At 58.1% G+C, this 27304-nt stretch overlaps 1 protein-coding gene across 1 annotated transcript; it reads left to right on the top strand.

Moving 5' to 3' along the window:
- Positions 1 to 1044: 1044 nt before the first annotated feature.
- Positions 1045 to 26753, top strand: RNF19B (ring finger protein 19B). Its single transcript, XM_065697652.1, has 10 exons — positions 1045 to 1123; positions 14650 to 15322; positions 19669 to 19874; positions 21762 to 21906; positions 22305 to 22467; positions 23106 to 23220; positions 23705 to 23845; positions 24155 to 24362; positions 25404 to 25535; positions 26005 to 26753. Exons 2-10 carry the CDS (start codon positions 14739 to 14741, stop codon positions 26435 to 26437), a joined length of 2127 nt encoding a protein of 708 aa, XP_065553724.1. The 5' UTR covers positions 1045 to 1123; positions 14650 to 14738; the 3' UTR covers positions 26438 to 26753.
- The last annotated feature ends 551 nt before the right edge of the window (positions 26754 to 27304 follow it).

The raw sequence follows: 27304 nt of genomic DNA on the forward strand, positions 1-27304 counted from the left end.
GTGCCCCGTCTCTTCTCATGCTGCCCTTGACTCTCGCACCGCGCATGCTGCTCTGCAGGTGCTGCAGCTTCCTTCTGTTCCCCCATTCCGTTCCAGCAAGCTGCTTATCAGGCACTCTTTTGAAAACTCTGCTCATGTTTCAGCCTCACAATTATTCAGCAACTATAAAAGGGGAAAATTGCTATTTATAGCCCAAGGACCAGCATCAAATAGGACACTGAATTCTCGCTGATAGAGGAAGTGACCTGTTCTGTAATGCAGAGAGATTTCTGCTGAGAAGAAGCAGCCTCTTGGATGGGGGAGGGCTGAGAAGCTCTGGGCCATTGCTTCCCATTAAAAATGTGCTGCAGTCCTAAAAATACAGTATCTGCCCTTCTCCCCTCCTGCTGGAGCCATCTGTGACAATGAGAGTGCAGGAAAGCCTTTGTGGGTCGTAAGAATGTGCCCACCGATTCCTGAGGGTCTGGTTTGGAGCTGGGCTTGTGTTTCTGCTCCGTACCTGATCTCTGACCTTGATTTCAGAGTGAGAAGTGGCTGCAAGGGGCACCTGCTGTGGGCAAGCAGCACAAAGCCGCTGTCTGTACAGTTTGTATCCTGGTGCACCCTGAGATGGAAAGAGCAGAGGGGCTGAGGAGCAAAGAACTTGTGGAGAGCAGTGAATGGAGGGGGTGGAAAGGGGAAGGAGCACCAGGGACACAGGTAGGGAATGGCTGAGGATAAGGTGAGTGCCCGTTTTGCCTGGGCCTGCTTGCCATGGCTGCCTCTGCCTTCCTTTCTAGGCAGGTTAAGCCACCAAGCTGTCCCTAGCCTTTGCCTGCCACTGCTCCCTGTTGTCACCGTGTCCTTCCCTCGGTCTCCAGGCTCTTGAGGAAGAGCTGCAGTGGATGGTACCAAGCGAAGCTCCGGGAGGTGGAGGAGCAGGGGCTGGGATTCCCCCTCCCGTCGCTGTGGCAACCGTGGGGAAGGGAAGAGAAGCAGCAGCGGGGTGTGATGGGGCGGCTGCGGAGGCCGGGCCGGGCTGACATCACACCGGGAGGTGGCGCAGGGGGAAGGCGAGAGGGAAAGGGAGAGCCAGGGAGACTGCGGAGGGGAGAGCTGCAGCGGGAGTGGGCTCCTGGGAGAGGTAAGGGATGCTCCGGGGGCAGCAGGGTGGGATCTGCTGGGATCACATCCTGCCCTGGCTTCTTTCTGATGGCGCTCGGGCAGCAGCGGCGTTACACGGTGCCTTGGCAGCCTGGCTGGTGCGAACCTGCCAATCCATCCCCCCAGTGTGTGTCACTGATGCTGTGCGGGGAAAACCAGGGTGGGCTGAAGGGAGTGGGAAGCAGCCCTGGTCCCTCTCTGGAGAAGGGGACCAGGGCACTCGCTTGGGATTAGAGCAGGAATCATTGGTTAAAAGGAATGAGGAGTTTGCAGCCCCTGAGCTGCTGCACTGGGAGCCAGCCCAGCAGCGTGTGTTTGCAGTGGGGAGCCTGAGCTGCAGCTCTCCAGCAGGCTCAGCACTTACCCTGCCCTTGCAGGAAGCAGTGGCTGTGGGGAAGGCAGCCACGGTGCACAGTTGGTGCTGGGAGCGCTCTGGATGCGGATCCTGGGGATCTGGAAGGCAAACCAACAAAGTCCTTGGATCCACTCGGGATGCTGTGTTGCCCTTTAGCAGTTGCATAACGGGATCTGGTGTGTGACGGGAGAGAACAAGGGGTGACGGTCACCTCTGTGCCCTGCAGCATCCCTGCACTACCCCTGTGCTGGCCCAGGGCCCTGGGGGTGGAATTTCAGCTCTTCCTAATCCTAAAGCTGGGCTTGAACACTTGAACAAGCCGCTGGGTTTACAGCTCCATGGCAGGGGTGTGTGGACTCTGCACCTACACACAGGCAGCGATAGCGAAGCAGAAAGGCGGTTCATTAGCACCCAGTCCCTCTGTGCTAAGCTGACTTGCACTCAGCCTTGAGGTGTATGGGAGTGAGGAAAGGACATTGGGGTCCAAAGCCCAGTGCTGTGGGTGTCAGAAAGCAGTTCTGTGCTGGAGGTGACAGAGGCACAAAGCAGATGCTCGAGAGGGCTGCAGAAACCTTGTTTGTAATCCAAGAGCAGGGAGAGGCTGACGCTCCTGTCACAACCCTGCTGGGAAACAGCACATTTCCCGTGTTCCCCATGTCGTGTAAAGGGCCGGGGGCAGCAGTGTGGCCATGGAGGAATGCAGCCGGGAATGCTTGAGAGTACATGGGAGAGCAGAATGGCAGTAAGGAGCAGAAAGATGCTTTAGTGAGGGCTGTTGCTGCGGGATGAAGGCACAGACGCTGCTGGGTCTATGGGGAGCACTGGGCAGGGGCTTGGGGTGCTGGGTGCTGGTAACTCTGCAAACAGCAACAGCTTGTGCTGCTGTGGGACCTGTGTAGGAGCAGGGGTTGGAGGCTGCAGCGTTGTCACTCGTGGCTGTGGGGCTGACATGGGCAGGAGAGGAGAGGGGAGGCCAGGCCCCGCTGGCAGCGCTCTGAGCCCTCACTGGGAGGGAGCCAGCTCTGGATGGGTCCAGGGGCTCCCAAATGAGTCCTTGCAGGGCACAGCCTGAGCCAGGCTCCAGGGGCAGCTTGGGCAGGGAAGGGCTCACGCTGCTCTCCTGCGGTTGCAGTGCCTGCGGCTGCAGTTGTGCATGGCCAGCAGCTGACCCTGCTCTGCTGCTCCGGAGCCACGCAGGGAATGGCACCAGGAGCTCCTTCAGCAGAGGGACCAAGTCACCCCTCCTGTCCTTGACCTTCTGCACTGCTCCACTGGCTCTCCCTGCCTCTCCCCCTGCACTTGCCTGCACTGCAAAAGGGATGATCATGGGATCATAGCTTGGCATCTGCACATCAGCTGAAGCAGCTGGGTCTGACGCGCTCGTAGTGCCTTCGTGCAGGCCTGTTCACTGCTGCGTTACCTGGGAGTTGTCACTCTGGATACGCAGGAACACGGGAATAAATGGGAACCTGTGCTCTGCTGGGTGCTGGCTCCAGCACAAGCCCTCCTGGGAAAACAGGATGGGGAGCTCAGAGCCTCTGCAGAGCCTGAGCCACAGGGAGGAGCTGCCCTTGTGCCAGTGTCCAGAGAGGGCCCTGGGAGCTGAGCCAGGTCCTGTGAGACATTTGAATCCTTCCCATTCCAATGTCTCTCCTGGCTCCGCTGCAGTGGATGCTTCCTTATTCCTTTGGCAGGGCTGCAAACAGGCGTCTGCCTTGTGTGTGTTTGCACCCCTTATCTGGTGCCACCGGGAGCAGGCAGCTGGCTCAAGGAGAGCAGGGTGCTGTGTTCCCACTGCTGCCTGCCCTGCCCTGCAGTGCCTCTATAGCCTCTCCCCAAAGCCAGGCTGAAATGGCCTTCTGCTGAGGCAGCTGTTTGTGTCACAGCTGAGCTTACTTGAGTGATCAATAGCTCTCAATGGATCCTATCCCTCTGGCCAAGTCAGCATTTCTGCCTTTGCTCTAAACCTCTAAATCTCAGCCCGGGGGGATCCGGGTGCACCCCAATCTGCCTGCACGGGACCCTGCTCCTTTCCTCTCCTCCTGCCAGCATCGCTTCTTCTCTTTGAAGCTAAGCAAGAAGGGCTGGAAGCACACGGAGCAATTGTGGAGCCATTTGACTCCCTTGGGTGTCAGCCCTCTCCTGGCTCTGTCTCAGCAGCTCATTCCCTGTGCTTCCCCCTCTAAGGAGGGCAGTGAGGACACTCAATGGGATCCTCATGGCGTTGCTGATGCAGCTCCCAGCCCATGGGCTGGGCTGCTGGTGGCAGGACCTGCATCCCAGAGAGCCAGGGCTGGAGCACAAGCAGCCCAGAGCAAGGCTCCATGGCTGCAAAGAGGAGAAGGCACCGAGTCCCTGGAGCTGGATTTCCAGGCATTCCATGCCAGCAGCCGAGGGCTGTGGCTGCAGGAGGGCCCCGGGGTTTGCTGTGCCGTGAGCTGCCAGTGCCTCTGCACAGCGCTGCGCTTCCCACACCAGAAAAGGTCACAGAGACCCAAGAGAAACCCACTTCCCCCCCTCGCTGGAGCTCCTCGCTGCGCCTCACACCCGCTGCTGTTGCCATCTCTTGCCTGCCAAACGCAGGCACAAGCACTGGGGTTCGGCAGGGCTCGAAGCCTTCCCTCGTTGCATGGGAAAGAGGCATCAGGGCTTCAGCCCTGGGCTCTGCTCCCTGCTCCCTGTTCACTGCCAGGTTCTCCAGCTGCGATCCTGGTGCTCATCGCATGCTGACAGCACTGCCCGTACATGGCTGGGGCTGGGCAGCACCCCTGGGTGCTGCGAGTCCTGCTGGAAGTGGGTGGGAATGGCTGGAGCAGGACCCGGAGCTGCGGGAGCCCCAGCCTGAGCTCACGTACAGGAGCTGGCTGCACCTTGGGAGGCTTTTCCCCAAACACGCACGAGGGCAGGGACAGGCAGACGGAGGCCCCATGAGGGCTCTGCTGGGTGGAAACAGGGCTGTGATTGCCAGCAGTTACCCCCGAGGGACTGCAGGGCTTCACTGGGGAGGGATCCTGTGCCTCCGAGGCAGCAGGGGGGCACTTGGGCAGCTCCGGCTTCAGTGGCAGGCGCTGGACTTGATAGAATCATAGAATCAGCCTGGTTTGGGTTGGGAGGGACCTTAAAGCTCACCCAGCTCCAACCCCTGCCACGGGCAGGGACCCCTTCCACTGGAGCAGCTTGCTCCAAGCCCCTGTGTCCAACCTGGCCTTGAGCACTGCCAGGGATGGGGCAGCCACAGCTTCTCTGGGCACCCTGTGCCAGCGCCTCAGCACCCTCACAGGGAACAGCTTGTGCCTTATCTCCAACCTGAACTTTCCCTGCTTCAGTCTGAACCCATCACCCCAGAAACCTCCTGCTCCGATTCCTGTGGGGCACAGCCCGGCCTCCTCACACAGCTCAGGATCCAGGCTGCTGAAACCCCAGCTTAAGGCAACGCACAGATGGCCTCAGCCCCAGAGGGGCAGGAGGGTTGCTCCTGGTGGTGAAGGGGTGAGGGAGAGCAGGAAGAAGAGGAATTTCCTGGCCGTGGTAAGGATGGGCTCTGCTTGAAGAGAAGTTTGGACAAGGCAGGTCACGGCAGCAGCAAGCCCCGCAGAACAAACCCACTTTACCTTTCCATGCTGGCCCAGGAGTGAAGGACACCTCAAACCACAGCTCCCCTCTCCCTTGCCCACCTCGTTGTGCTGCAGGGAGAACAGAGCACTGGGAGAACAGGGGCTGGGCCACCAAAGGGCAGGTTGGGGAAAGATCTCAGCCAAGCCCTGATGCAGCTGATTGTCAGTGGGACACACGCGGGTTGGTGCTGGCTCAGCCCTCTGGAAAGTGGCTCCCATTTTCCCTGCTGCGGGGCCAGAGCCCTGTGCTGGGAACACAGTACTAGGACTGCTGGGAACTGTGCTGGGAGCACTGTACTGGGAACACTGTACTGGGAGTGCTGGGCGCACTGTGCGCACTGTGCTGGCAGTGCTGTGCTGGGAGTGCTGGGAACACTGTACTGGGAGCACTGTGCTGGGAACACTGTGCTGGGAGCACTGTACTAGGAGGCCGCAGACAGGAGCTGTTCCTTCTTTCTTTCCTTCTTTCCTTCTCTGCCTTTCCCCCTTCTGACAGCTGTTACTGGTTATGGGAATGCTCCCCAGGCAGGAACTGCCTTTCCCCGCGCTGACCACATTGGGCTGTTTCTTCCTCTTCCCAGCTCCCGACAGCAGTCCCAGGCCTGGGTCCGCTGTAGTCTTGGCAAAGCGCTGCCCTTCCCTGCCCCTCTGCCTCACGAATGCACAGGAGAGGCCCATGGCTGTGTGCTGGGAGGGGGGATGATGCCTGCTCCTTGGCCTCACATCCAGACAATTCCTGAGTCGATTCTCTTCCCAAAGCACAGGAAATCAGGAGCACTGGGAGCAGCCCTGCGGTGGGGATCTGTACCCCATAGTGCGAGGAAACCTTGTTCCCAGCACAGAGATCCTGACCCCCGCTGCTGTCCCTGTCCCCAGAGTGCAGGAGGGACATCCCATCTCGCAGGAGAGCAGGAGGGACATGATGGCATCTTGCAGGGAAGTTGTTAGTTCTTATCACATCTGATGCAGAGGCCAAGTGAGTGTCCACAGCACGGACAAGGGAACACTGCGCAAAGCTTAGCAAACACAGGAATGAGCCAGCAGGGTTTATTGCTACTGAAACTGGGAGTCCAAAGCTGAGCAAGGTTTGTGAAGGGGTCAAGCATCCCTGGAGGCAGCAAGGCTGCAGAAGGTACCGGCAATTACAGGGGTCCAGAGCTTCAGCTGGTTTTGAAAAGAGCACAGCTGCAGTTCTGGGGTCCTCAGCATAAGGACATGGAGCTGTTGGAGCAAGTGCAGAGGAGGCCACGAGGACGTTCAGGGGCTGGAGCACTTCCTGTATGGAGCCAGGCTGAGAACACTGGGGCTGCTCAGCCTGGAGAAGAGAAGCTGCGTGGAGACCTCAGAGCAGCTTCCAGGGTCTGAAGGGGGCCTATAGGGATGCTGGGGAGGGACTATTCATCAGGGACTGTAGTGATAGGGCAAGGGGTGATGGGTTCAGACAGAAACAGGGGATCTAAGGCACAAGCTCTTCCCTGTGAGGGTGCTGAGGCGCTGGCACAGGGTGCCCAGAGAAGCTGTGGCTGCCCCATCCCTGGCAGTGCTCAAGGCCAGGCTGGACACAGGGGCTTGGAGCAAGCTGCTCCAGTGGAAGGGGTCCCTGCCCGTGGCAGGGGTTGGAGCTGGAGGAGCTTTGAGGTCCCTTCCAACACAAACCAGGCTGGGGTTCTATAACCAGCAGGAAAGGGGAGTTACTCCGCAGCAGGTACTTGCACTGTCCTTGCTGGGCCAGCGTTGGCCACCCAGAGGCAGCCGCAGAAGTGGGTGGATTCAGGCCACATCCTATCCAGAAGGTTGAGAGTTCCTTGGAAAGCCCAAATGGTGCAAGTGGGCTAAGTCAGAATGAAGCTGTGTGGCTAATGCCAAGGTCAGTCTGAAGAGCTTCCTCTCTCTGTTCCCCATGCGTTGTGTGGAAAGGCAGGAAGCTGATTTGGGGAGCCCAAGCAGAGGTCACTGAGCAGTTACCACCCCGGTCCTGGGTGAGAGGAGGGTGTTAGCACCGAGTGCTCAGCTCCCTCCTACCAGCACCCAAGGACACAATGGCCTTGCTCTTGGTTTCAGAGCTCAGGGAAAAAATTCTGCCCCAGAGCTGAGCTCAGTAAAGAGTTGGTAACCTGGGGAGGAATTGCAGCTCACAGCAAGGCACTAACCTTTGGAACGGCTTTGAGAGTTGGGTAAGTCAGATCTGATAACTGCCTTGGAAATATCCTGATGGTTTTATGACCTTTCGTAACGTCTGTACTTCTGTACCCAGACAAGGGTCACCAGACTGCTCTGAGGCAGGACCAGATCCCCTTAGAGGGATACAGACAGAGTTCTCTTCCTGCCTTTCCCTGTCCTGCTGTGAGTGCCATTGCTCAGCTTCTGTAAAGCACCAGAATGACCCCAGGCTAAAGCAGCATTGGCTGGAGTGCAGAGCACAGCACATGGCCTCTTCCTAGGAACCCCACTTTGGGATAAGAATGAGCTGGAGGTGCCAAGGACACTTTGCCTCCCAAACAAAGAAGTGCAGGGCTGTTACTCAGGGCAAGGAAGTGCCACATCTGTGTTCTCAGGGGCACAAGCAGAAGGGTTTGAGCCCCATGCTAGTATTCTCCCAGATGGTGCTGAAGAGACCTGAGATGCTCAGCTCTCTCTGGGACCTGCTGGCAAGTGATGGAGTTTGGATGTGTCTCCTCCCCTGCCAAGACAGAAACAGTCCCTTTCCCTTTTCTTACCCTGCCTTTCCTGTCCCCAGCCCCAGTGCAGGGCTGCGATGGTTGGATGGTGGCTCTAAAGGGTGGCATTTCGGAGTGTCCCTCCATGGCCATTGCTGAAGGGGCTCTGGGTAAGGAGAGGCCCCTGCTGAAGGCTGCCATGCTCTTGTCCTTGCTGAGACCTTTCTCTTCCCAAGTGCTTTGTGGGGTTGAGGCTCAAACCTCCATAGAGGCCCAGCAGCCATAGGGACAGGCTTCAGGCACCACCAGCCCATGACAGCAGGCCCCCCTGGTGCTCAGGTCATTGGAGCCTTCTCCCATTAGCAGGGAGCAGTGGCTTAAACCCTGGCAACAGGGACAGTGCAACACGCAAGCCCCTAAACTGCATCCCTTGCTCTGCTCCACAGCAAAATAGGTCGTGCATCAGCAAATGAAAACGGACAGATGGTGTCTGCTAAGACAGCTTAGTTCATGGCCTGCAGGATTAACTCACTGCTTCTCATGTCTGCAGCACATAGGAAATGGGTGGCTCGGGTGGAGGAAACGTGCGGTGTGCCCAGCCCTACCTGTGTCTGCAGGATGCACCGGTGGGAAGGATGGCAGAGATGCTGAGAGGGTCTGAGCTGCGGCTGCAGGGGATGGGGGGGGTCTCTTTGGGGGTCTGGGCTCTACAAGTAGTGCCTTGTCCCATGTAGCTCTGCTTCCCACACTGCCATGGCAAAAGGGAGAGGTGCTGAGCCGTGCAGCAGGGCCAGGGACTCCAAATGTGCTCTGTGCAGGAGAAGCCCCCAGCTCCCTGCCCTGAGCCAGCTGCACGATAGCCTCCAGTTTAGCCTTTTGAGCTCCCGAGCACACAGACGTCTGCAGCAGGAAGGCAGAAAGCTGAGGCAGAAGCCTCAGGTCTTTTCAATGCCTCCTCTGTGACACACTGTTCTCCTTTCCTGGAAACCAGGCCAGTGCCTCACTGTTCTCCTTGCAGAAACCAAGCCCCGTGCCAGCGCTGGAGCTTCTCTGCATCTGCTCTCTTGAGGGCAGAACAAACCCTTCCTCAGTCCTCCCCCAATGGGTCCTTGAAGATTTCACCTTGCTCCTTGCTGCACCCCAAACACCAGGGAGAGGAGAGGACCCCGAGCCGGCGGGGGCTCCCTGCCCCATCACACCAGCTCCATGCCTGGGACACCACGGGCGCAGTGTGGCCAGGCCAGGCAGCTGCCTGCTCTCAGAGGTGTTTGCCCCAGCTCCGTTCCTCCAGCCACAGGCAGCTGTGGCAGGCACCGGGGCTTTCTCCAGTGACCAATTTGCCTGCGTTTATGCCCACCGCAGATACAGAATTGTCTGTTAAGGGCTTGGGTGAACAGGGAGCCCGGCTGCTTCCTCCTGGGCAGGGCTCAGCCCGGCACTTCCCTGATGGCAGCACCCTCCTGTGCTAAAACCTTCTCACTTGTAAATCCCCTGTCATTAAGTCCAGCAGGTCAGCAGGAAGAGTGACTCGAGAGCAGGGATCATTGCTGCTTCTATCCCCAAGGCCATCCAGCGAGTGTGCATGGAGAAGCCAGAACAGCCTGTGCTTTATTACAGAAGGAAATGGTGTTTTGTAGAGGGGAAAAGCATGCCAGGTTACTATTACAAGTACTTGCTTAATGCTCCCTACCTTTATGTCACTGCTGAAGTAGATGGGAGTTACCTCTGAGTCCCTGTTTGGAGTCTTCTTTCAAGGCACATGTCAGTGCAAGCAGTGATGGAGCCATCCTGGCTGCTGGGCCCTGGGGGAGACAGGGTGCTGAGCTACGTGGGCACAGGAGCCTCCGAGTTCTTCTCCCTCTAAATCTCCCTCCTTCCCACCTCTTCTATCAGCCGCTGACAACACTTGCTTTGTGTGTAGGCAGCTCCCAAGCTTCCAAGATGATTCCCTGCTCCCCACACCCCCATCCCTGGGATCGTGCAGGGTTTTGAGGAGGGGGAGCAGCACTGCTCTGTCTGCAGGCATGTTCTGCCGGAGACACACCGTGCTTCCAGAGAGCTCCATGTGGTAGCTCTCTCCCAGGATTTCACATGATCTTCCCCGGGAAGCCACAGCAGGGAGTGGAAGATCGCTGCGCCGTGCATGTGGGTGTGAGGAAGGAGCAGAGTGGGATGGGGAGATGGAGGGGAGAGGAGGAGGAATCACAGCCTAAACCAGAACAAACCCTCCCGGAAAAGCCTTGAATTTCTGAACTCGGGGCTCCCATTTCCTGCCTTTCCCTCTCCATTTAAAAGGATGCCAATCCTTAAGCACGGCAGAGAAAAAGGAGTCAAGCAGAATCAGCTCTTCCTTCCTTGAACACATCTCAGGGGACTACAAGAGGCAAAGAGCACATGAACTAACGAGACAGACCCAGATGTGCACCCTGGGGAGAACCCTCCCAGCCACGGGTGTCCTCCCCAGGGAGCCATAACCCGCCGTTAATGGCATCCCTATGGGAGGAGGCTCAGTGTGTGGCACTCCAAACCCGTGTCCCCCAGGGCCCTAGCAGAAAATGACCCCACTGAACTCCAGCTCTTGACTCCACAGCTGCTACCCCATGAATGCAAAGCATCCCCCACCGCACACCTCAAAGCTCTCAGGGTTGAGCTTGGCTGGGACAGCCCAGCGCTGCTCTGCACCCAGGGAAGCAGGGCCCCCATGCAGGCAGCCCCCATGCTCCTGGCACATCTCTTCAGGGCATGGAGCTGGGATGAGACCCCTCGGAGAGGTTTAAAACCACCTTTGAGCCACCTGAATCCCTCTGTCCCTCCCAGCTTTGCCCCCGTGCTGTGCCTACAGCAGATGGTCCCTGGCTGTGCCCTCCTGTAGTGGGTCCTCAGGACGCAGACTCCTCAAACTGTCACCTGCATTGTGGCACTGGTGAATCCTGATGGATCCCTTTAACAGCCCTGGCTGTCTCACCCAAGCACAGCCAAAGGTCTCATCCTGCCCAGCCAGACCGGAGCTGAATCATTCCCTGTCTAGCAACAAGGAAGAATGCCTGGTGTAGAGCTGATCCCCTTCTTCCCCTCTTCCATCGTGTCAGAAAGCAGCAACGTGAGCTCCATTTTCTCCAGCCTCCATCTGCTCTGAGCACAGGCTGTGACCCATGAACATGCACCCACCTCTGCCTGGGGAAGCATGAGAAACCCTGAGCAAAGCCATGGACTTCCAGAGAAAGCCTGTTCCAGGGAAGCATTCCCACCTCCGGGCCAGAAAGACCTGGAGGTTTCAGGCAGGCTGAAGCTTTGTGTGTCCCAAAATAGCTCTTTCAACATCCCCCTGTGTCCCACAGGCCAGGGCTGAGAGCAACAGGCAGGTATTGCCCAACGCTGGGAGAGCAGGATGCTGGAGAGGGGTTCTTCATCAGGGACTGGAGTGATAGGACAAGGGGTGATGGGTTCAGACTGGAACAGGGGAATTCAGGTTGGAGATAAGGAAGGAGTTCTTTACTGTGAGGGTGCTGAGGCGCCGGCACAGGGTGCCCAGAGAAGTTGTAAATGCTCCATCCCTGGCAGTGTTCAAGGTGCCATGGTTTAGTGTGAGGTGTCCGTGCCCATGGCAGGGGCTTGGAACTGGATGCTCTGAAGGTCCTTTCCAACCCAACCCAGTCTGTGGTTCTACCGTTCATTCTATGATGAGGTAACCAGGAAAGGAGGGGACAGGCCAACGGGACGTGGTAGGAGCTGGGGTTTCTATTTCACTGCTGCCACCACAACATTCCCAGCCCCGGCACAGCCCAGTTCCTCCATGCAAATCCTCTCGGTGCGAGCAGGGAGTTTCACAAGCCCTTCCCGGCAGGCAGCCTCTGCTTTCACTCTTTGAATGAACAAGGGGGATTTTCATTGCCTCACCAGAGGCTCTTCCTCCTCGAAGCTGGCGGCAGAGCCGTCACCCTGCTCTGGGGGGGTTTGGGCTGTGGGTGACTGAGGTGCTTCGCTGGAAACCAGCCCCGTGCCTCCCGGGAGCAGGCTCAGCCCATCCCAGCCTCGGGGCTGCTCCATCCGGGCAGCGCGGCTTGGACAAAGCCCAGGAAGCTTTTCCTGGGAGAGCCGGTGTTTAAAGTCGCCTGGACCAGATCCTGCCCTGATCTGAGCGGCGGCGCTGGAAGTCAGCGGCTTCCCAGCTTTCTGCCAGCGCAGACCCGCCTGTGGGAGCTGCGGTTTGCGGAGCAGGGCACTGGAGCGTTTGAATTCCATTCCCCACCCCCCGGCTGGTTTTCTTTCTGGCGCTGTTATCTTTCAAACACCCTCGGTTAAGGGGTCAGACCGGTCGCTGGCGGCGGGGACGGTTTCCCTGCAGCCCCGGGGAGGAGCTGAGCTGATCTCGCTCCCAATCCCAGTGGCTTTTCCCTCCCTGGCAGCCCTTTTCCGTGCCCTCTCCTCCCCAGCCCTTGGTTGGTTGGGTTTTTTCTCCCCCAGTTGGAATCCAACCAACCTCCTGGGTTCAAACTGTTCCGGAGTCAGGAACGTGCTGAGCAGGAGCCTCTGCTCCTGGCAAGGGCAATGGAAACTCGCCACGGAGCAACACCTCTGCCATGGAGGGCAGGTTTTCAGGTGGATGCTGTGTGTGCACCTCGATGGGGGCAGGACAAGCTGTGTCTGAGCTCCAGAAGGCACTGAATTCCCTCAAAGACTGGCAAGAGATGTGCACAGCTCCGGAGCAGGGAATGGCTCTGAAGGCAGCTTGAGCCCCTCGGATTTTCCCCGGCCTCCCCCAGCCCCGTTTGTGTCATGATTCCTCATCTAAGGGAATGAGGAGTCATTTCTGCCCCGCGAGCTGACGCCTTTCCCAGGACTCCAGCTGGTGCTGCTCTGTTTGTGCCTGCAGTGCTGGTAATTCAGGCCTGTCTCGCATTAGCTTTGGAGACGAAACCTTCCCACAATTAGTTCCAGTCTGTGCTCTGCGCTGCACAGGACGTAGGGCTGAGCTGGCAGAGCTCCGTCTGCGAGACCCGTCCCACACAAACCCTACGCAGGGTTCTCTGTTTCACTCACGAGTGTGATTTTTCTACTGAAATCATCAAAGCAAACCGGTCTCTGCTGCAGACGGGCAGCGACAGCCGTTTGAAGATGCCGTATACCTGCTTCATCTCAGACATTTCCATAGAACCTTGTTTCACACCAGTACATCTCTCCTTTCTTTCTCTGGCCTTCCTTTCCCCACCGCTGACATGGGGAGAGGATCCTTTCAACTCCAAAAGCTCCACATCACAAGGATCAGAGAAGTGCTGAGCATCCTCATGCCTGCCCGCAGCTGCCAGGGACCAGAGCCCAGCAGCTCACACTGCTCCCCAAGCACCCTTGTAGCATCCCTGCCTCTCCTGGAGCAGAACTGTTTGGCTCCCTTGCTCAATTACCTTGACAGTAACAGGGCTCTTATCCCAGGTGGGAATTTAACATTCTGAGGCCAATCCTAAGTGTGGTCCAAAACTTCCAGCTGGGCCAGAGCCATGTGTGGTGCTGCAGGAACGCTGGAGCACAGCAGAAGTGAGGGAGAGCTGGCACATGTCTGGGGAACATAAGCTGTAGGGAAGGACTTGGGAGCAGCAGGCACCTTGGGATAAGCACCAAGTGAGGGTTCGTGACAGGCAGAGAGAAGAAAAGGACAGGGAAGCTAACAGGAGAGCTGAAGGGGACTGGGAGAGGAGGAAGCTTCCTTTGTGTGCTCCTATCCAGGTGATTTACTCCCTCTGTGCCTTCACTGCCGTCCATCAAACAGGGAAGCATCATCATTATCCCTGCTGTAGACAGGCACGGGGTCTTTGCCTACGGCAAGTCAGGCAGCATCAAATCCCTGGTGCTTCTGTCTGTCAGCCTGGGTTTGGTTCCCTAAACCTTGTTCTCCATCCCAGGGGCACTGAGAGCAGCCAGGAAGGAGCCTGGCAATCACGGTGCAAAGAGGCTGTGCTGAAACGAGCTCAGGAGCGGCGATGGCTGGGAGGCAGCGATGGAGCCGCTCTTCTCTTGTCACCCGCACCACGGGGACCGCAGCCCGGGCTGCCGGATCTGGCAGCCAGCAGGGCCAGCAGCCCCTTCTGTGCGGGTTTACCAAGGCACAGCCCAGCTCCGGGCTTCGCCTCCCCTGCACGACCAGCAGCGCTGTCCCATTGCAGGCGGCAGCGGGAGCCGGGGCTGCCACAGCCCTGCAGGGAAAGGGAGGCTTTGCCGGCTCTGCACGGGTGCAGGGGGAGTGTGGCTTTGATGGCAGTGCCTGGGGCTGGAAGAGCCGAAACCCCGCGCCAGGAAGCGTTCCTGGGCAAGGGAATCTCCAGGGCTGCTATGAAAGGGGTCACCCGGGAAGGGCCGGGATGCGCCAGCGGGATGAGGGCATTTGAGGTGGTTATGGGCGCCTCTCCCCAACAAGAAACACGTTTAAAAGCAAACTGCCCCTGGGGAACAGCCCTCACTGGGCCTCGTGAGGGGCACGCTCCTTCCCAACCGCCTGCTAGAGCCTGGGGTGGGACGGGAGCCGAGGAAGCCTCGGAGAGTGGGAATGCTGAGGGAGCCGGGGGAGCCGGGGGTGCTGAGGGGAACCGGGGGTGCTGAGGGGAACCGGGGGTGCTGAGGGAGCTGAAGGAGCTGAGGGGAGCCGGGGGTGCCGAGGGGAGCCGGGGGTGCCGAGGGAGCCGGGGCACACAAGGGCACAGCGTTAGCTGCGGGGACCCGGGGCCGGCCGCCGCCGCCGCCGCACCGGGGCCCACGGACCCCAGGCCTGCCCCTGGGCGCTGCCAGCAACCAAAATGGCGGCGGCGGCGGCCGCGCCCGGAGCGGGGTGGAGCGGGGCGGGGCGGGGCGGGCGCGGCCTCCCTCAGCTCCGCTGCCGTTGTCGTTTCAGAGCGGTGCCGGCAGCGCCCGGTAGGAGCCGGAGGTCCTGGAGCGACTCTCGCCGTGACCGGACACCGCCGCCCTCCTCCAGCCGCCGCCATGGGCTCCGAGCGGGACTCCGAGTCGCCGCGCTCCTCCTCCATCCACTCGGCCGCCGCCAAGTGCCCGAAGCCCGGCCGCCGCCGCCGCCTCTCCTTCCAGAGCGTCTTCTCCGCCGCCGCCGCCTCCGCCGCGGGCGGCCGCCGCCGCGCTAAAGCCGAGCCGCCGCCCGCAGCCCCGCCGCCGCCCCCCGCCGCCCCGCCGGCCCCGCCGCCCCCGCCGCCGCCGCCGCCGCCGCCTCCGCCGGCCCCCGAGGAAGCGGCGGTGGTCCCGGAGGCCGGCGGCGAGGAGGAGCTGGAGTGCCCGCTGTGCCTGGTGCGGCAGCCGGCCGAGAACGCCCCGCGCCTGCTGTCGTGCCCGCACCGGTCGTGCGGGGCCTGCCTGCGGCAGTACCTGCGCATCGAGATCACCGAGTCCCGCGTCAACATCTGCTGCCCCGAGTGCAGCGAGCGCCTCAACCCCGCCGACATCCGCCGCCTGCTCCGGGACTCCCCGCACCTCGTCGCCAAGTACGAGGAGTTCATGCTGCGCCGCTGCCTCGCCGCCGACCCCGACTGCCGCTGGTGCCCGGCCCCCGACTGCGGGTGAGTGCGGGCGGCCCTGGCCCCGTGCGGCGCTGCCCCGGCCATCCCGTCCGGGGACGGTTTGGGAAGGGAGCTCCCCCGCCCCTGCCCTGCTGGGGTACCTGGGTGATGCGGGAGCCACGGGCCCCTGGGGTCGCATCCCAGCCGGGGTGGTCCCAGGACGTGGCCTCCTCCTGGGGTGCTGCCCGTTCCCGTCTGGGTGGCAGGGGGCACAGGAGGGCTGCCTCGGGCCCGGTGGGGTGCTGCCGCTGCGCACCTCCAGTGCTACCGAGTCCCGATGGAGGGCCTGCACCCAGGAGCTCTTTGCTGTGTGGTATCCTAGGATCCCAGGTTGGAAGGGACCTCAGAGATTAACAGGTCCAGGCTTTCTAGGCAAAGCATGGCCTAAGCAGGATGTCCCAGCGCCCTGTCCAGCTGAACCTTAATAGTGCCCAGTGCTGGGGAGTCACCACTTCCCTATGGAGATCATTCCAGTGGCTGGTTGTTCTCAATGGGAAACATTTTCCTCTTGTATCCAGTTGGAATCTCCCCTGGAATAACTTGTGCCCCTTGTCAGCAGTCCCCAGGACAGCTGATGGGCCTTAGGTACCAAAGCATCACTGTCTATCCCTCCTAGGGCACCAGGTTTTGACCTTGGGGCTAATGAAGTTTAGCCAACGCAGCTGTGAGTAATAGGACTTGAAGGGGGTTTTAGCTGAGCCACAGTTTCTCTCATTTAAAAGAAAGCACAAATAGGAAGTGTGGAGTTTCCCGGCCGTGTGAGCCACGGGGACACCCTGCAGCGTCCATAGTGGGGAAGAGGGAACCACAACTGGTCACTTTTTCCTAGTGAGGATGTGAGCGCATGGCACAGAGGAGGGATGTTGCCTCATTGCCCATTACCCAAATGAGGCAACGTCTGCCTGGCCAGAAGTCAGCCCAGCCAAGCTTGAGGACTTTATAGTTATCTGCGCGTTGCTTTCATTTTCTCTTCTCTTTTCCTTCAAATGAACCCTCTTCTGTTTCTGTTTGAGTGTAAGCCAAAGCTGCCTGGAAAAGGGCTTCGTTCAGGGAACTTGGAAAAGTGCTGTGAAGCTGAGCTACAACTCGGCTTGGACTGCAATTTGGGCAGCAAGAACATGAAAGGAAAGTCTGACCTAGCAGCGAGAATGGAAAGCGTGGTGGGAGGGTTGTGAAGATTTAATCAGGGCAGTGGAATAGCCTTCGTATGCAAACCCAGCCTGGCTCAGGTTCCCCATTGCTTTGAGCAGCTGTGTAAGGGCTTGTTTCTTCAGAGGGCAGTGTTAATAGCAAACAACAGCTTCTCTCTTTGCAGAAGCAAAATCGAGTGCTGGATCTTGTTGTTTGAGGAGCTCTGGGGATAAGAGGAGGGCGATAGAGCAGGTTGTGCTGCCGTGGAGCAGTACCAGAGGGAATGTCCCTGCTGTCAGTGCTGTTAGCTGGCTAGAGAAAACCCCGTTCCTGCTTACTGAATCTCGGCTCCTCGGCTGCTGTAGTGTCTCTCTGTGCCCAGGGTAAGGTGTAAACTCGAGGTACATCACCCAGGCTGCCTGGTTGGAAGGAGCCGGTCCCAGCGCAGGGGCAGTCACCCAGCCTGAGCCCGATCTGTGTCTTGAGGGGGTTTGTGCAGACCGGTGTCACCCACAGCTCCTCCTGCCAGCAAAAGCCTCTCCCTTGGCTGGCCAAGGAATGTGCATGGGCACCCTCCTCTGAGCTGCCCAGCAAAGCAAGAAGTGACCGTGGGGTTGCTGGAGACCAGGCAATGCTCATGGACCAGTGCTGCTGGTGTGTCTGTAGCACTGAACAAAGGCTGCTGGAATTCAGCCCTCCGGCAGGGAGAGGAATTAATCACCCTATTCATTCTTGCCAGCCAGCTTGGGTCTCCCTGCTTCTGTAACATCAGGGTATGAATTATTTACACCAGGCTTTCCCACCATAGTAGTGCTGGTGCATGGAGCGGGAGCTGGGGTATGCGATGCTCAGCACTGGCTGTCCCCCCGTACTGGGGTGGTGGCAGTGAGGGGCTGCTGCGTGATGGGTGCGTGACACACAGCATCCTGCACCTTCCACGTGTACCAGCCTTTCATAAATGAAAGAGCCCGTGGGGAGGAGGAGGAGGAGCAGCAGCACTACACCGGTGTGTGTTGGCATGGAAACGCCGGTCAATTGATGCGCCATCAGTTGCGGTACAAATCATTTTCTGTGTTTGCAGCTCTTGTTTTTCCTTGCTCCAGTCAGGTGGCATCACTGTCTAGTGCTTGTCACACAGCAGCTCTCCTGGAAGCCTGCGAGAATAACAGAGCCATTAAAGGAATGGAGCTGTGTAGGCTGAGCTCAGTGAATGAGGCTGCTGAGGCTCTGACTCGCGTGGAGCAGCAGGAAGAGGGATGGAGGCAACTCGTGGCCATCCAAGGAATGGGCTGGCAGCAGAGCTGTGCAATTCCACAGCCTTGGGAAGACTCTGGCTGTCATTGCTGCATGGGGAGAAGTCAAAGTTTCCCTTTTCCTCTGCTGGGGTTGAGCCTGGCTGTTGAACTCAGCGATGTGCTGGGAGTCAGGTGAAGAAGGGCCACACGTTGGCCACCCAGGTCCTGCCACAGTTAATCCTAGGAACATCGCTTCCACAGCCTCTTCTGAGTTGACCTTGAACGCAGGGACATGTTATTTCTTTCCCTAATAGACAGTCAGGTAGTTTGTTACCCCACAGCTTTGGGCTTGTTCATGGTATTGGTCATTTCAGCTCAAGGAATAAAAGATAAATGGTGACAATTGTAACTTCTCATAGGATTTGCTGATTGAGTGTTTAGAAAACCCCACTTTTTGAGGGGGTAATTTAGAGCGTTGGGTTGTTCAATACATTACACTGAGCTTTCCTAGCCCGCTGTGATGGTTTGAAGTAGCAGTGTCACAGCACAGCTGGTCAGATCAAGGGGGTTTTGCCAGGGGTAGGTCTTTGGCCATGTGTTAGCAGCAGGGTAAGGATGCTTTGTGGGGTCTTAGAATCACAGAGTGGTTTGGGATGGAAAGGACCTTAAGGCTCACCTGCCACGGGCAGGGACCCCTTCCACTGGAGCAGCTTGCTCCAACCCCTGTGTCCAACCTGGCCTTGAGCACTGCCAGGGATGGGGCAGCCACAGCTTCTCTGGGCACCCTGTGCCAGCGCCTCAGCACCCTCGCAGGGAAGAGCTTGTGCCTAAGAGCTCAGCTCAGACTCCCCTCGGGCAGGTTCAAGCCATTCCCCTTGGCCTGTCCCTACAAGCCCTTGTCCCAAGCCCTTCTCCAGCTTTTCTGGAGCCCCTTTAGGCCTCATACAATTATGGAATGGTTTGGCTTGGAAGGGACTTTAAAGCTCGTCTGTAGACAAGGTGCCTACCGGTCCATGCAGGTCACGTTTGTCCCTCTCAACCTTCTAAAGCCACCTGCATCCCATCTGCCTCCAGTGCCAGCTTCACGTGCAGGCGGGGCCGCTGTAGTCGTGCGTCCCGGCCCCGCGCTGGGCGCGGAGCTGCTGTTTCTCTGGTGATGGTGATGCTGTACCCTGGCAGGACGGAGCTGCTCCAACTCCCACGGGATGTGAATCATTGTGGTGTGACACATTCGGCGGTTCTCACGCTGCTGCCTCTGCGAAGAGGCAACACAACTGGAGCTGCGCAGGCTCTAAATATAAAACCTCGGCTAGAGCTGACCGCTAACAGAGATACTGAGGATGAACAACACAAACACCCTTTGCCATGCTGGTGTCGCAGGGCTGGGGGGCACCTCTGGGCTTGCTCTGTTCAGCCCCTGCCAGTGGAAGCAACCCCATCGTAGGTGAGCAAGTCAGCTTCCCTGCAGCAGTGCTTGGTGGTGCTGGTTAAACTGCTGCGTCCACAGCACATTTCCTGCTGGAAGCATCACACTCCTATGGGAAGAAGTGAGGTGGTTGAACCTGCTCTTCTTCTCTTGCACGTTTCACTCAAGTTTTGGCTCACTCCAGAGACAGTGTTGTCCTTCACTACTCTTGAAAAGGAAATGCTGTGGGGATGATGGATGATTCTTGAGGTATCTGTACATGAAAAACCTTGTTGTGCCACTTGTTTAGAATCATTCACTTGATGGAAGTGCCCAGGACAGCCTCAGCTTTCCTAGATTCATCCACCCGTATAGCATCCACCCATATAGTATCCATCCGCATACCTGTCCTAAGGAACTGGGGTGTGTGTGTTTAGCTGAGATGCTTGGGAATTGCAGTGTGAGCCTGTCCTCTATGAGCCTGAATCTGGCTAGGCTGTGGGCTGCAGGCTGGGTTAAAGCATCCCTGTCTCTGGATGCCTTTCCCTGATTCTCCTGGTGTCTCCCCCCTTCAGGTATGCGGTCATTGCCTACGGCTGTGCCAGCTGCCCCAAGCTGACCTGCGAGAGGGACGGCTGCCACACGGAGTTCTGCTACCACTGCAAGCAGATCTGGCATCCCAACCAGACCTGCGACATGGCCCGGCAGCAGCGGGCACAGGCGCTGCGGGTACGCACCAAGCACACGTCAGGCCTCAGCTACGGACAGGAATCCGGCCCAGGTATGGAAGGATGCTGGAGGGGGGCTCTTCATTAGGGACTGGAGTGATAGGACACAGGGTGATGGGTTCAAACTGAAACAGGGGGAGTTCAGGTTGGAGATAAGGAAGTTCTGTACTGGGAGGGTGCTGAGGCCCTGGAATGGGCTGCCCAGGGAAGCTGTGAACGCTCCATCCCTGGCAGTGTTCAAGGCCAGGCTGGACAGAGCCCTGGGTGACCTGGTTTAGTGTGAGGTGTCCCTGCCCATGGCAGGGGGTTGGAACTGGATGATGTTAAGGTCCTTTCCAACCCAAACTGTTCACAGTGTTCACAATTCACAAATGATTCATACCTTGCTGTGGTTACTTGTGCTGCAGTTACGCCTGTGGAGCTGAGAAGGAACCATCTGAAGGCAAAACTCTTCTTGCCAAAGCAGGGGGGTGTTAGTGCCCTGCAGGGACTGCTGCTGCCTGCCACAGCCGAGGGTCTCCAGCAGCCACCAGTGAGAGCAGCTGTGAAGCTCAGAGTCATTTCCCCTTCTCGTGATGGGCTCCTCCAAGAGCACAAAACATGAGGAGGTGATGAAGTGCTTTGGGTCCTTCTGTGTCAGGGCAGCTCCCCTCATCCGCCCCAGCTAGGCTTGTGGCTCCTTTGATCTTGGATGTTCTCACTTCTCGTGATCTAAACCCTGAACAAACAGGCACTTTCTACTCTTGCAGCCTCAGGTCTGCCTGCTGCAGTAGTAAGGAGCAGCGTTCATGCCTTGCTGCGCGTGGGGAGCTCTGTGTGCTGTTAGGTGTTGGTAATGTCAGGGACTGAAGCCACAGCCTCCCACACTGCCTGGTAGGAGCGGCTGTGTCTGCTGGGTTCAGTGTTGGTTAACAACAACTGGCCTGACCCTGGCATGGGCAGTGAGGCCGTGTCACAGAGTCCTGCCTTACCCCTACACAAAACGCTCTGGTTTCCCCTCTCTGTCAGGAGTTTAACTTCCTTCGAACGGGGTGGTTCCGAGGTGGCTTCGTGGTGTGCTGAGGTTCAGCATGCCCCAGTCAGAGGGCCCTGGTAATGGACAGCACAGACGCTGCTTGTACCCCAGCCTGTGGTACAAACCAGCAGCAGCAAATAGTTTCCGAGTTTTTCCATCCTGTTAAAGGAGATCCCTGCCAGGAAGCTGAGTGCTCAGCCACTGAAAGGGAGGTTCTTGAGACAGTGGTTTTCCCCCACCCTGTTCTTGCTGGATTCAATGTGGTGATTAATAAGGTGCGAGCTGGTCTCAGCAGCTGGATTTCATATTGCGGCGTGTTGCGGAGGCTGCCAGCAAAGCCCTGAGCCGCTGCATGGCGCAACCGCCGTCAGATGATGCTTGGATTAAGGAAGAGCTGAAGGCCCCTTCCTCTCTGCCAGCAGCAAACCCGGGGCTGCGCAAGCTCTGCCCTGGCTGCAGACCCCGTTCAGCTGCTTTCCAAGGTCAGGTTCAGAGTTCCTCCGAATCCTTGTGCTCCCGATGGTTCTGTCATTCCTGGCCTGTGAATCACCCCAGTGGAGCAATTCAGTAATGGCTCACTCTTGCTGCTGCCTTGGCTAGCACCGGGCAGGTATGACTTGTTCCCAGGGTTTCAGCATGTTCTGGAATACATCCTGTTCAAAGCCAGAATAAGCTTTTAAAGCAGCTGCTGTTCTCAGTCCCTGCTGTGCAGGCAAATGGCTTTGGTGGGCTCTGTCCCATCAATTTTATCCTCTCACCCTGAAGATGAACTAAAGGCACAACCTCCCCGCTGCATCTTGCTCAGCAGAGGTGTTCTGCCTGCACTGACACCAAGGGGTTGATCCATGATGAGATCCCCCTTGTTGCCTGCCCCTGCTCCCAGCCCAGAGCCAGCTCAATGCCATGCTCCACATCAATCCCACAGCTGATGACATCAAGCCGTGCCCGCGCTGCAGCGCGTACATCATCAAGATGAACGACGGGAGCTGCAACCACATGACGTGTGCTGTGTGCGGCTGCGAGTTCTGCTGGCTCTGCATGAAGGAGATCTCGGACCTGCATTACCTCAGGTGAGGAGGGGAGCAGCTCCTGCTGCCCTGCGGCTCTGGGGAGGGGTTCGCTTGCGTGGTGGCCTCCCTCCTCCTGCCTCTTGGATCAGGCAGCCAAATGCTCTGCCTGACCCCAGGAGCTGAGCTTTCTGCCTGCTTTAGAGGAGGAGGATGCTCTTCCACAGCAGGTCCCTCCTGACACAGCTGCGTCGGAGGGCTCTTGGTGTACTGGGTATTGAGCATGGGCCCAGTAGTGTGGTCATCCCCTTGAGGAGCAAGTTAGTCTTGATGGGGAGAAAAAGAGGGAAACCTTATTTGTGTTGTCTGCCTGCTTCCTGAGTTTTGTCCGTGTGGAAGTTGAACGGGGGCTCCCGGGAATTGCTCTCGTGCTAATGGCGTTGTTTTCCCTTTCCGTTAAGCCCCTCTGGCTGTACATTCTGGGGCAAAAAGCCATGGAGTCGTAAAAAGAAGATTCTCTGGCAGCTGGGCACGTTGATCGGGGCTCCCGTGGGCATCTCCCTCATCGCTGGCATTGCCATTCCTGCTATGGTCATCGGCATCCCGGTGTACGTTGGGAGGAAGGTGAGTGTGGAGAGCAGGAGGCTGGAGCCGAGGGGTTTGGGGCGTTCTCTGTTCTCAGAGCATCTGAGCAGAAATTGAGCTCTGATACAAGGGGTGGATCTGATCATGGAACCCAAACTCAGTTCTCTTCTAAGCTTCGCCTTATCTTTAGAGCTTTGTGTGGGGAGAGGGAAGGTGGTGGCTGATAGCCCTTGAGGCTGACGTCCTCTCAAACGGCGTTTTGCATCACTCTTGGTCCTCTGCCTTGCACTAGGAGCACCCAAGGAGAGACCTGGTCCCTTTTCAATACATGTTGTAATGATGGGCCCTGTGGGACAGTGGCTGGACCCTGAGCATCACACTTGCATAAGTCACTCATGTTTTGATGCGGAGCTGCTGCCCCGAACTGTGTGATGCTGTTGAGTGTGCTGCTGAAGAGGCACCGAGAGGGAAGAAATGGTGTGTCAGCACTGTATTTGCACCTCCTCCTTTTCCTACAACACAGACCCACCTACTAGATCTGATCTGTGGTCAAGATGAGGTTCTTTAAGGGCTAATCCAGCTGACAAGGCTGTAAAATCACAAGCTTATTAATGTCTTCTGCTGGTGTTTGCTCACAGCCAGGCTCTCTTCTCACCTGGTGCTTCTCCTTCTGTCAGATCCATAGCAGATATGAGGGAAAGAAAACCTCTAAGCACAAGAGGAACTTGGCCATTACTGGTGGGGTCACCTTGTCTGTCATTGCCTCTCCAGTCATCGCTGCTGTCAGTGTGGGTAAGTGGGCACAGTCCCTTTCCCTTCTGGTGGCCCAGTGGTCACTGGGACAAGAGGTAGAGCAGCCCTGTGGGATGGGGGGGCCCGAAGGGTGGTTTTGCTCTTCTGGGCACATGGCTCTGTTTCACATCCACATCCCGGTGTGCCTGAGGTGGCCTGGAGCCAGCCCAGGGCTTGTCTGGAGCCCCAGCTGCCTGTGCACAGCCCATAGGGGAGCCCTTGGCCAGCAGAGCTGCCTCTGGCCCGTGGGCTGGTTTGGAGGCTGATGTCTTGGGGGTTCAGCTGAGGCTGTCTCTGCTCTTGGGGTTCCCTTGTTCTGCACTGCAGCAGCACAGGGGGCTCCTGCACCGTCTGCAGGGTTGTGACCCAGGGCTTTAGAGCGGCATGAACACAACCGGAAGAGTCCCTGCCCCAAAGAGTTTTCTGTCTGCCCAGCACAGCTCAGGCGTAAGCTCCTCTGACGCCAGCACATCCTCCTCTGCAGGTATCGGCGTCCCCATCATGCTGGCTTACGTGTACGGTGTGGTGCCCATCTCGCTGTGCCGGGGCGGTGGCTGCGGGGTCAGCACCGCCAATGGGAAGGGTGTGAAAATCGAGTTTGATGAAGATGATGGACCCATCACAGGTAATGGGATGAGTGGGGAAGGGAAGGGGGTGAAGCAAGAGCCTGCCGTTGCCTCTTGTGATGTAATCTTAATGCTGCCGAGACCTGAATGTCTTTACCTGGGTTTGCCTACAAGCAGTTACTTGCTTCAGGCTCCTGGTGATGAGCTCCGTAGCTCTTTGAAGCAATATCTCAGCTCTTCCTTGCCCTGGATGAGGCCGGGAGCCAGTCTGAGATGAGGCAGGTGCTGCCTGACCCCAGCCCTGCCAGCACCGTCGCAGCCGGACGCTTCCCTTGCTGATTCCTGTTCCTGTGCTGCTCTTCTCGCAGTGGCTGATGCCTGGCGAGCCCTGAAGAACCCCAGCATTGGGGAGAGCAGCATCGAGGGGCTCACCAGCGTGTTGAGCACCAGCGGCAGCCCCACCGATGGGCTCAGCGTGATGCAGGGCAACTACAGCGAGACAGCCAGCTTCGCCGCGCTCTCGGGGGGCACCCTCAATGGGGGGGTCCTCTCGGGAGGCAAGGGCAAGTACAGCAGGTGAGTGAGCTGCTGGGCACGCAGGGAAAGAGGGGGGAGGCTCCCAAGGCTGGTGTTGGTTGGGCAGGCGCCTGCTGGGGAGCTCTCCAGGGCTGTGAGTGCATCCCCCTCTGTGTCCTGGTAGGTTTCCATGGGATGATTTGGGTTGGAAGGGACCTTAAAGCTCACCCAGCTCCAACCCCTGCCATGGGCAGGGACCCCTTCCACTGGAGCAGCTTGCTCCAAGCCCCTGTGTCCAACCTGGCCTTGAGCACTGCCAGGGATGGGGCAGCCACAGCTTCTCTGGGCACCCTGTGCCAGGGCCTCAGCACCCTCACAGGGAAGAGCTTGTGCCTAAGAGCTCATCTCAGTCTCCCCTCGGGCAGGTTCAAGCCAGCCCCCCTTGTCGTATCACTGCATGCCCTTGTAAAAAGGGCATCTTGTGTTGTAGAACAACCAGTAGCAGCTCAGGCTGCTTCTGGAGCCAATGCTGGGCTGGTTCCTGCAAGGAGGACAGGGGTTTCTGTCCCAGCTGAGCTCCTTCAAAGTGCAGAGCTGATGCTTCAGGTTAATTGGGAATGGCGCAGAGCTGCCTGCGTGGCCTGCTTAAAGCTCTTCCAGTTCTCTCATCCCAGGCTGGAGGCTTTGATGCTTCCCATTCCCAGTGTCTTACAGCAAGCAGGGTCACTGCTTGCCAAGTCAGGAGGCTGCACCACAGTTCTCTGAGCATGCCTATGAGTCAGTTTGGGTGATTGGAGCCATGTGTTGAGGTGGCAGCCAGGATCCCATCATGGCTCTGTGCTGGAGCTGTGCAAATCGCTTCTTCGCAGGAATTGTGTGAGTCATGAACACAACTTCACCTTCGTCACGGAAAACAGAATGGCTTTACCTAAACAGAGCCAAAACTGAGACTTAATGAGAGAAACCATTGGGGTTAAACTCTGCCGAGCTGAGCTGCACCAGCACCGAGGGCCTCTTGCCTTCCCATGAAAAACAATGAGTGCTTGGTGCCCCACAGGGACCATCTAAGGCATTCCTGAGGAATCCTCTTGTTTCCTGCAGGCTGGAAGTTCAGGCTGATGTCCAGAAGGAGATTTTCCCCAAAGACTCTGTCAGCCTGGGGGCTATCAGTGACAATGCCAGCACTCGAGCCATGGCTGGGTCCATCATCAGCTCCTACAACCCCCAGGACAGGTAGGAGGATGTGCACTGGTGAGGAGGCTACTGGCGATGGGTGTCATAGCATCATCTCTGCTCTGTGGGGTGCTGCTGTGGGTGGGGAGATGACTGCAGTGGCTCCAGCCTGTTCTTTGGTAGCTGGCACGTGGAATGATCCTTTTCCTAGCCCAGAAGGAGGGCTGGGGACAATGTGGGAGCAGCCTCCATGCGTGGTGTGGAGGCTGAGGAGGAAAGCTGTAGCTCAGGATCCTCCAGGGCTGTTCCTGGCTGGTCACTCCGGTGCTTTCCCACTTCAGTTCCTGGCTTACAGCCTGCGATGATCCTGGCTGCTGTTGGGAGGACTCAAGGAGAGCAGCAGGCGTTGCTGTTTCCCAGATGCTGCAGGGCGATGAGCAGCATCTTGCTCGTGTTTGGCAAATGTGACCCTTCCAGAACGGCGGTGACCCAGTGGAACCCAGTAACACAAAGGTGCTTGTTCCTGCAGGGAATGCAATAACATGGAGATCCAGGTGGACATCGAAGCCAAGCCAAGTCACTACCAGCTGGCCAGCGGCAGCAGCACAGAGGACTCTCTGCATGTCCACACCCAAATGGCAGAGAATGAGGAAGAGGAGGAGGACGGGGAGCAGGAGCAGACGTGCAAACACCAAAGCTGTGAGCAAAAGGACTGCATTGCCAGCAAAACCTGGGACATCACCCTGGCCCAGCCCGAGAGCATCCGGAGCGACCTGGAGAGCTCCGACAGCCAGTCGGACGATGTGCCGGACCTTACCTCGGACGAGTGCGAGTCCCCCCCGCCCCAGCCTGCAGCAACCTGCCCCCAGAGCCCAAGTGCCCCCCCGAGCCACTGCGCCCATGCCGAGGGCTGCAGGCTGGATGACATGGTCAAGCTGGAGTGCATCGAAGCCAGGGTGTGAGGTGGGCTCCTGCTGATGAGCACTCTTGTCATTGCATCTCTCTGGGGCAGGGTTGTGTCCGTGTTGGCTTCTGTCTGCGAGGCTCCAGTGGCTCCCCAGCCCCCCCCCCCAGGAGCTGCTGTTTCTTATGTGACAAAAAACAAAGAAAAAAGAAAAAAAAAACAACAAAAAAAGCCCAATCCCCAGCCCCTGTTTTTGTTTTAATTTATTGATCCAAGCTCTGTGAGGTGTGTAAGAGTGTAAATATGTACGTGTGTCTGTACGTCTGCAACCATCCTAAGGGACTATTGGAATAAAGCCTCTGGTTGTCATTCGACTCTCATCCAACTCATCTTTTCCAGTGATGTGCAGGGAGCCACTCAGGCTGCCTTTGCTCAAGGATTCCCAGCCCAAGCCATGGGGAAACAGGGCCATTTCCTCTTCTGCCTTTAGGAATTGGGCTGGAACAGCCTTGTTCTGGCTGCAGCAGCGATGGGAGCAGTGCATGTGCCACGTGGGGCTTTGTTCTGAAGCTGGGGCAGGGGGAGGTGTCTTTTTTCCCCCAGGAAGAGGGGATGGATGGGGAAGGGGATGAGGCAGCATGGCGTTCGCTATGGCACTGGCTTGGCAGGTGTGGGACAGGGCTGTGGGGTGGTTCACATACCAGTGCTCCCCCTGTGAGCAGCGCTTCAGGACACCCAGGAGGCAGTATGCAGATGGAATTTGAGGTGGGAAGGCGAGGAGCGAGAGCACTGCTGCTGGCACCGCTGCGGAGCTCACCGCGTGTAAAGCAGGCCCAGCACCAGCCTCCTGTCCTGGCTCTTCGGCTGCGGGAGCAGCAGCCGGACAAGCGGCGGCCGAGAGCGGGCATCAGAGATGCAGTCCCCG

The sequence above is a fragment of the Lathamus discolor genome, chromosome 18, assembly GCF_037157495.1.
Source record: "Lathamus discolor isolate bLatDis1 chromosome 18, bLatDis1.hap1, whole genome shotgun sequence".
NCBI lineage: Eukaryota > Metazoa > Chordata > Aves > Psittaciformes > Psittacidae > Lathamus > Lathamus discolor.

Coding starts and splice junctions, on each gene's coding strand:
- RNF19B (XM_065697652.1), top strand. CDS start 14,739: ATGGGCTCCGAGCGGGACTCCGAGTCGCCGCGCTCCTCCTCCATCCAC. Junction 23,846..24,154: donor AGATGATGGACCCATCACAG/GTAATGGGATGA, acceptor CTCTTCTCGCAG/TGGCTGATGCCTGGCGAGCC. Junction 24,363..25,403: donor GGCAAGGGCAAGTACAGCAG/GTGAGTGAGCTG, acceptor TGTTTCCTGCAG/GCTGGAAGTTCAGGCTGATG.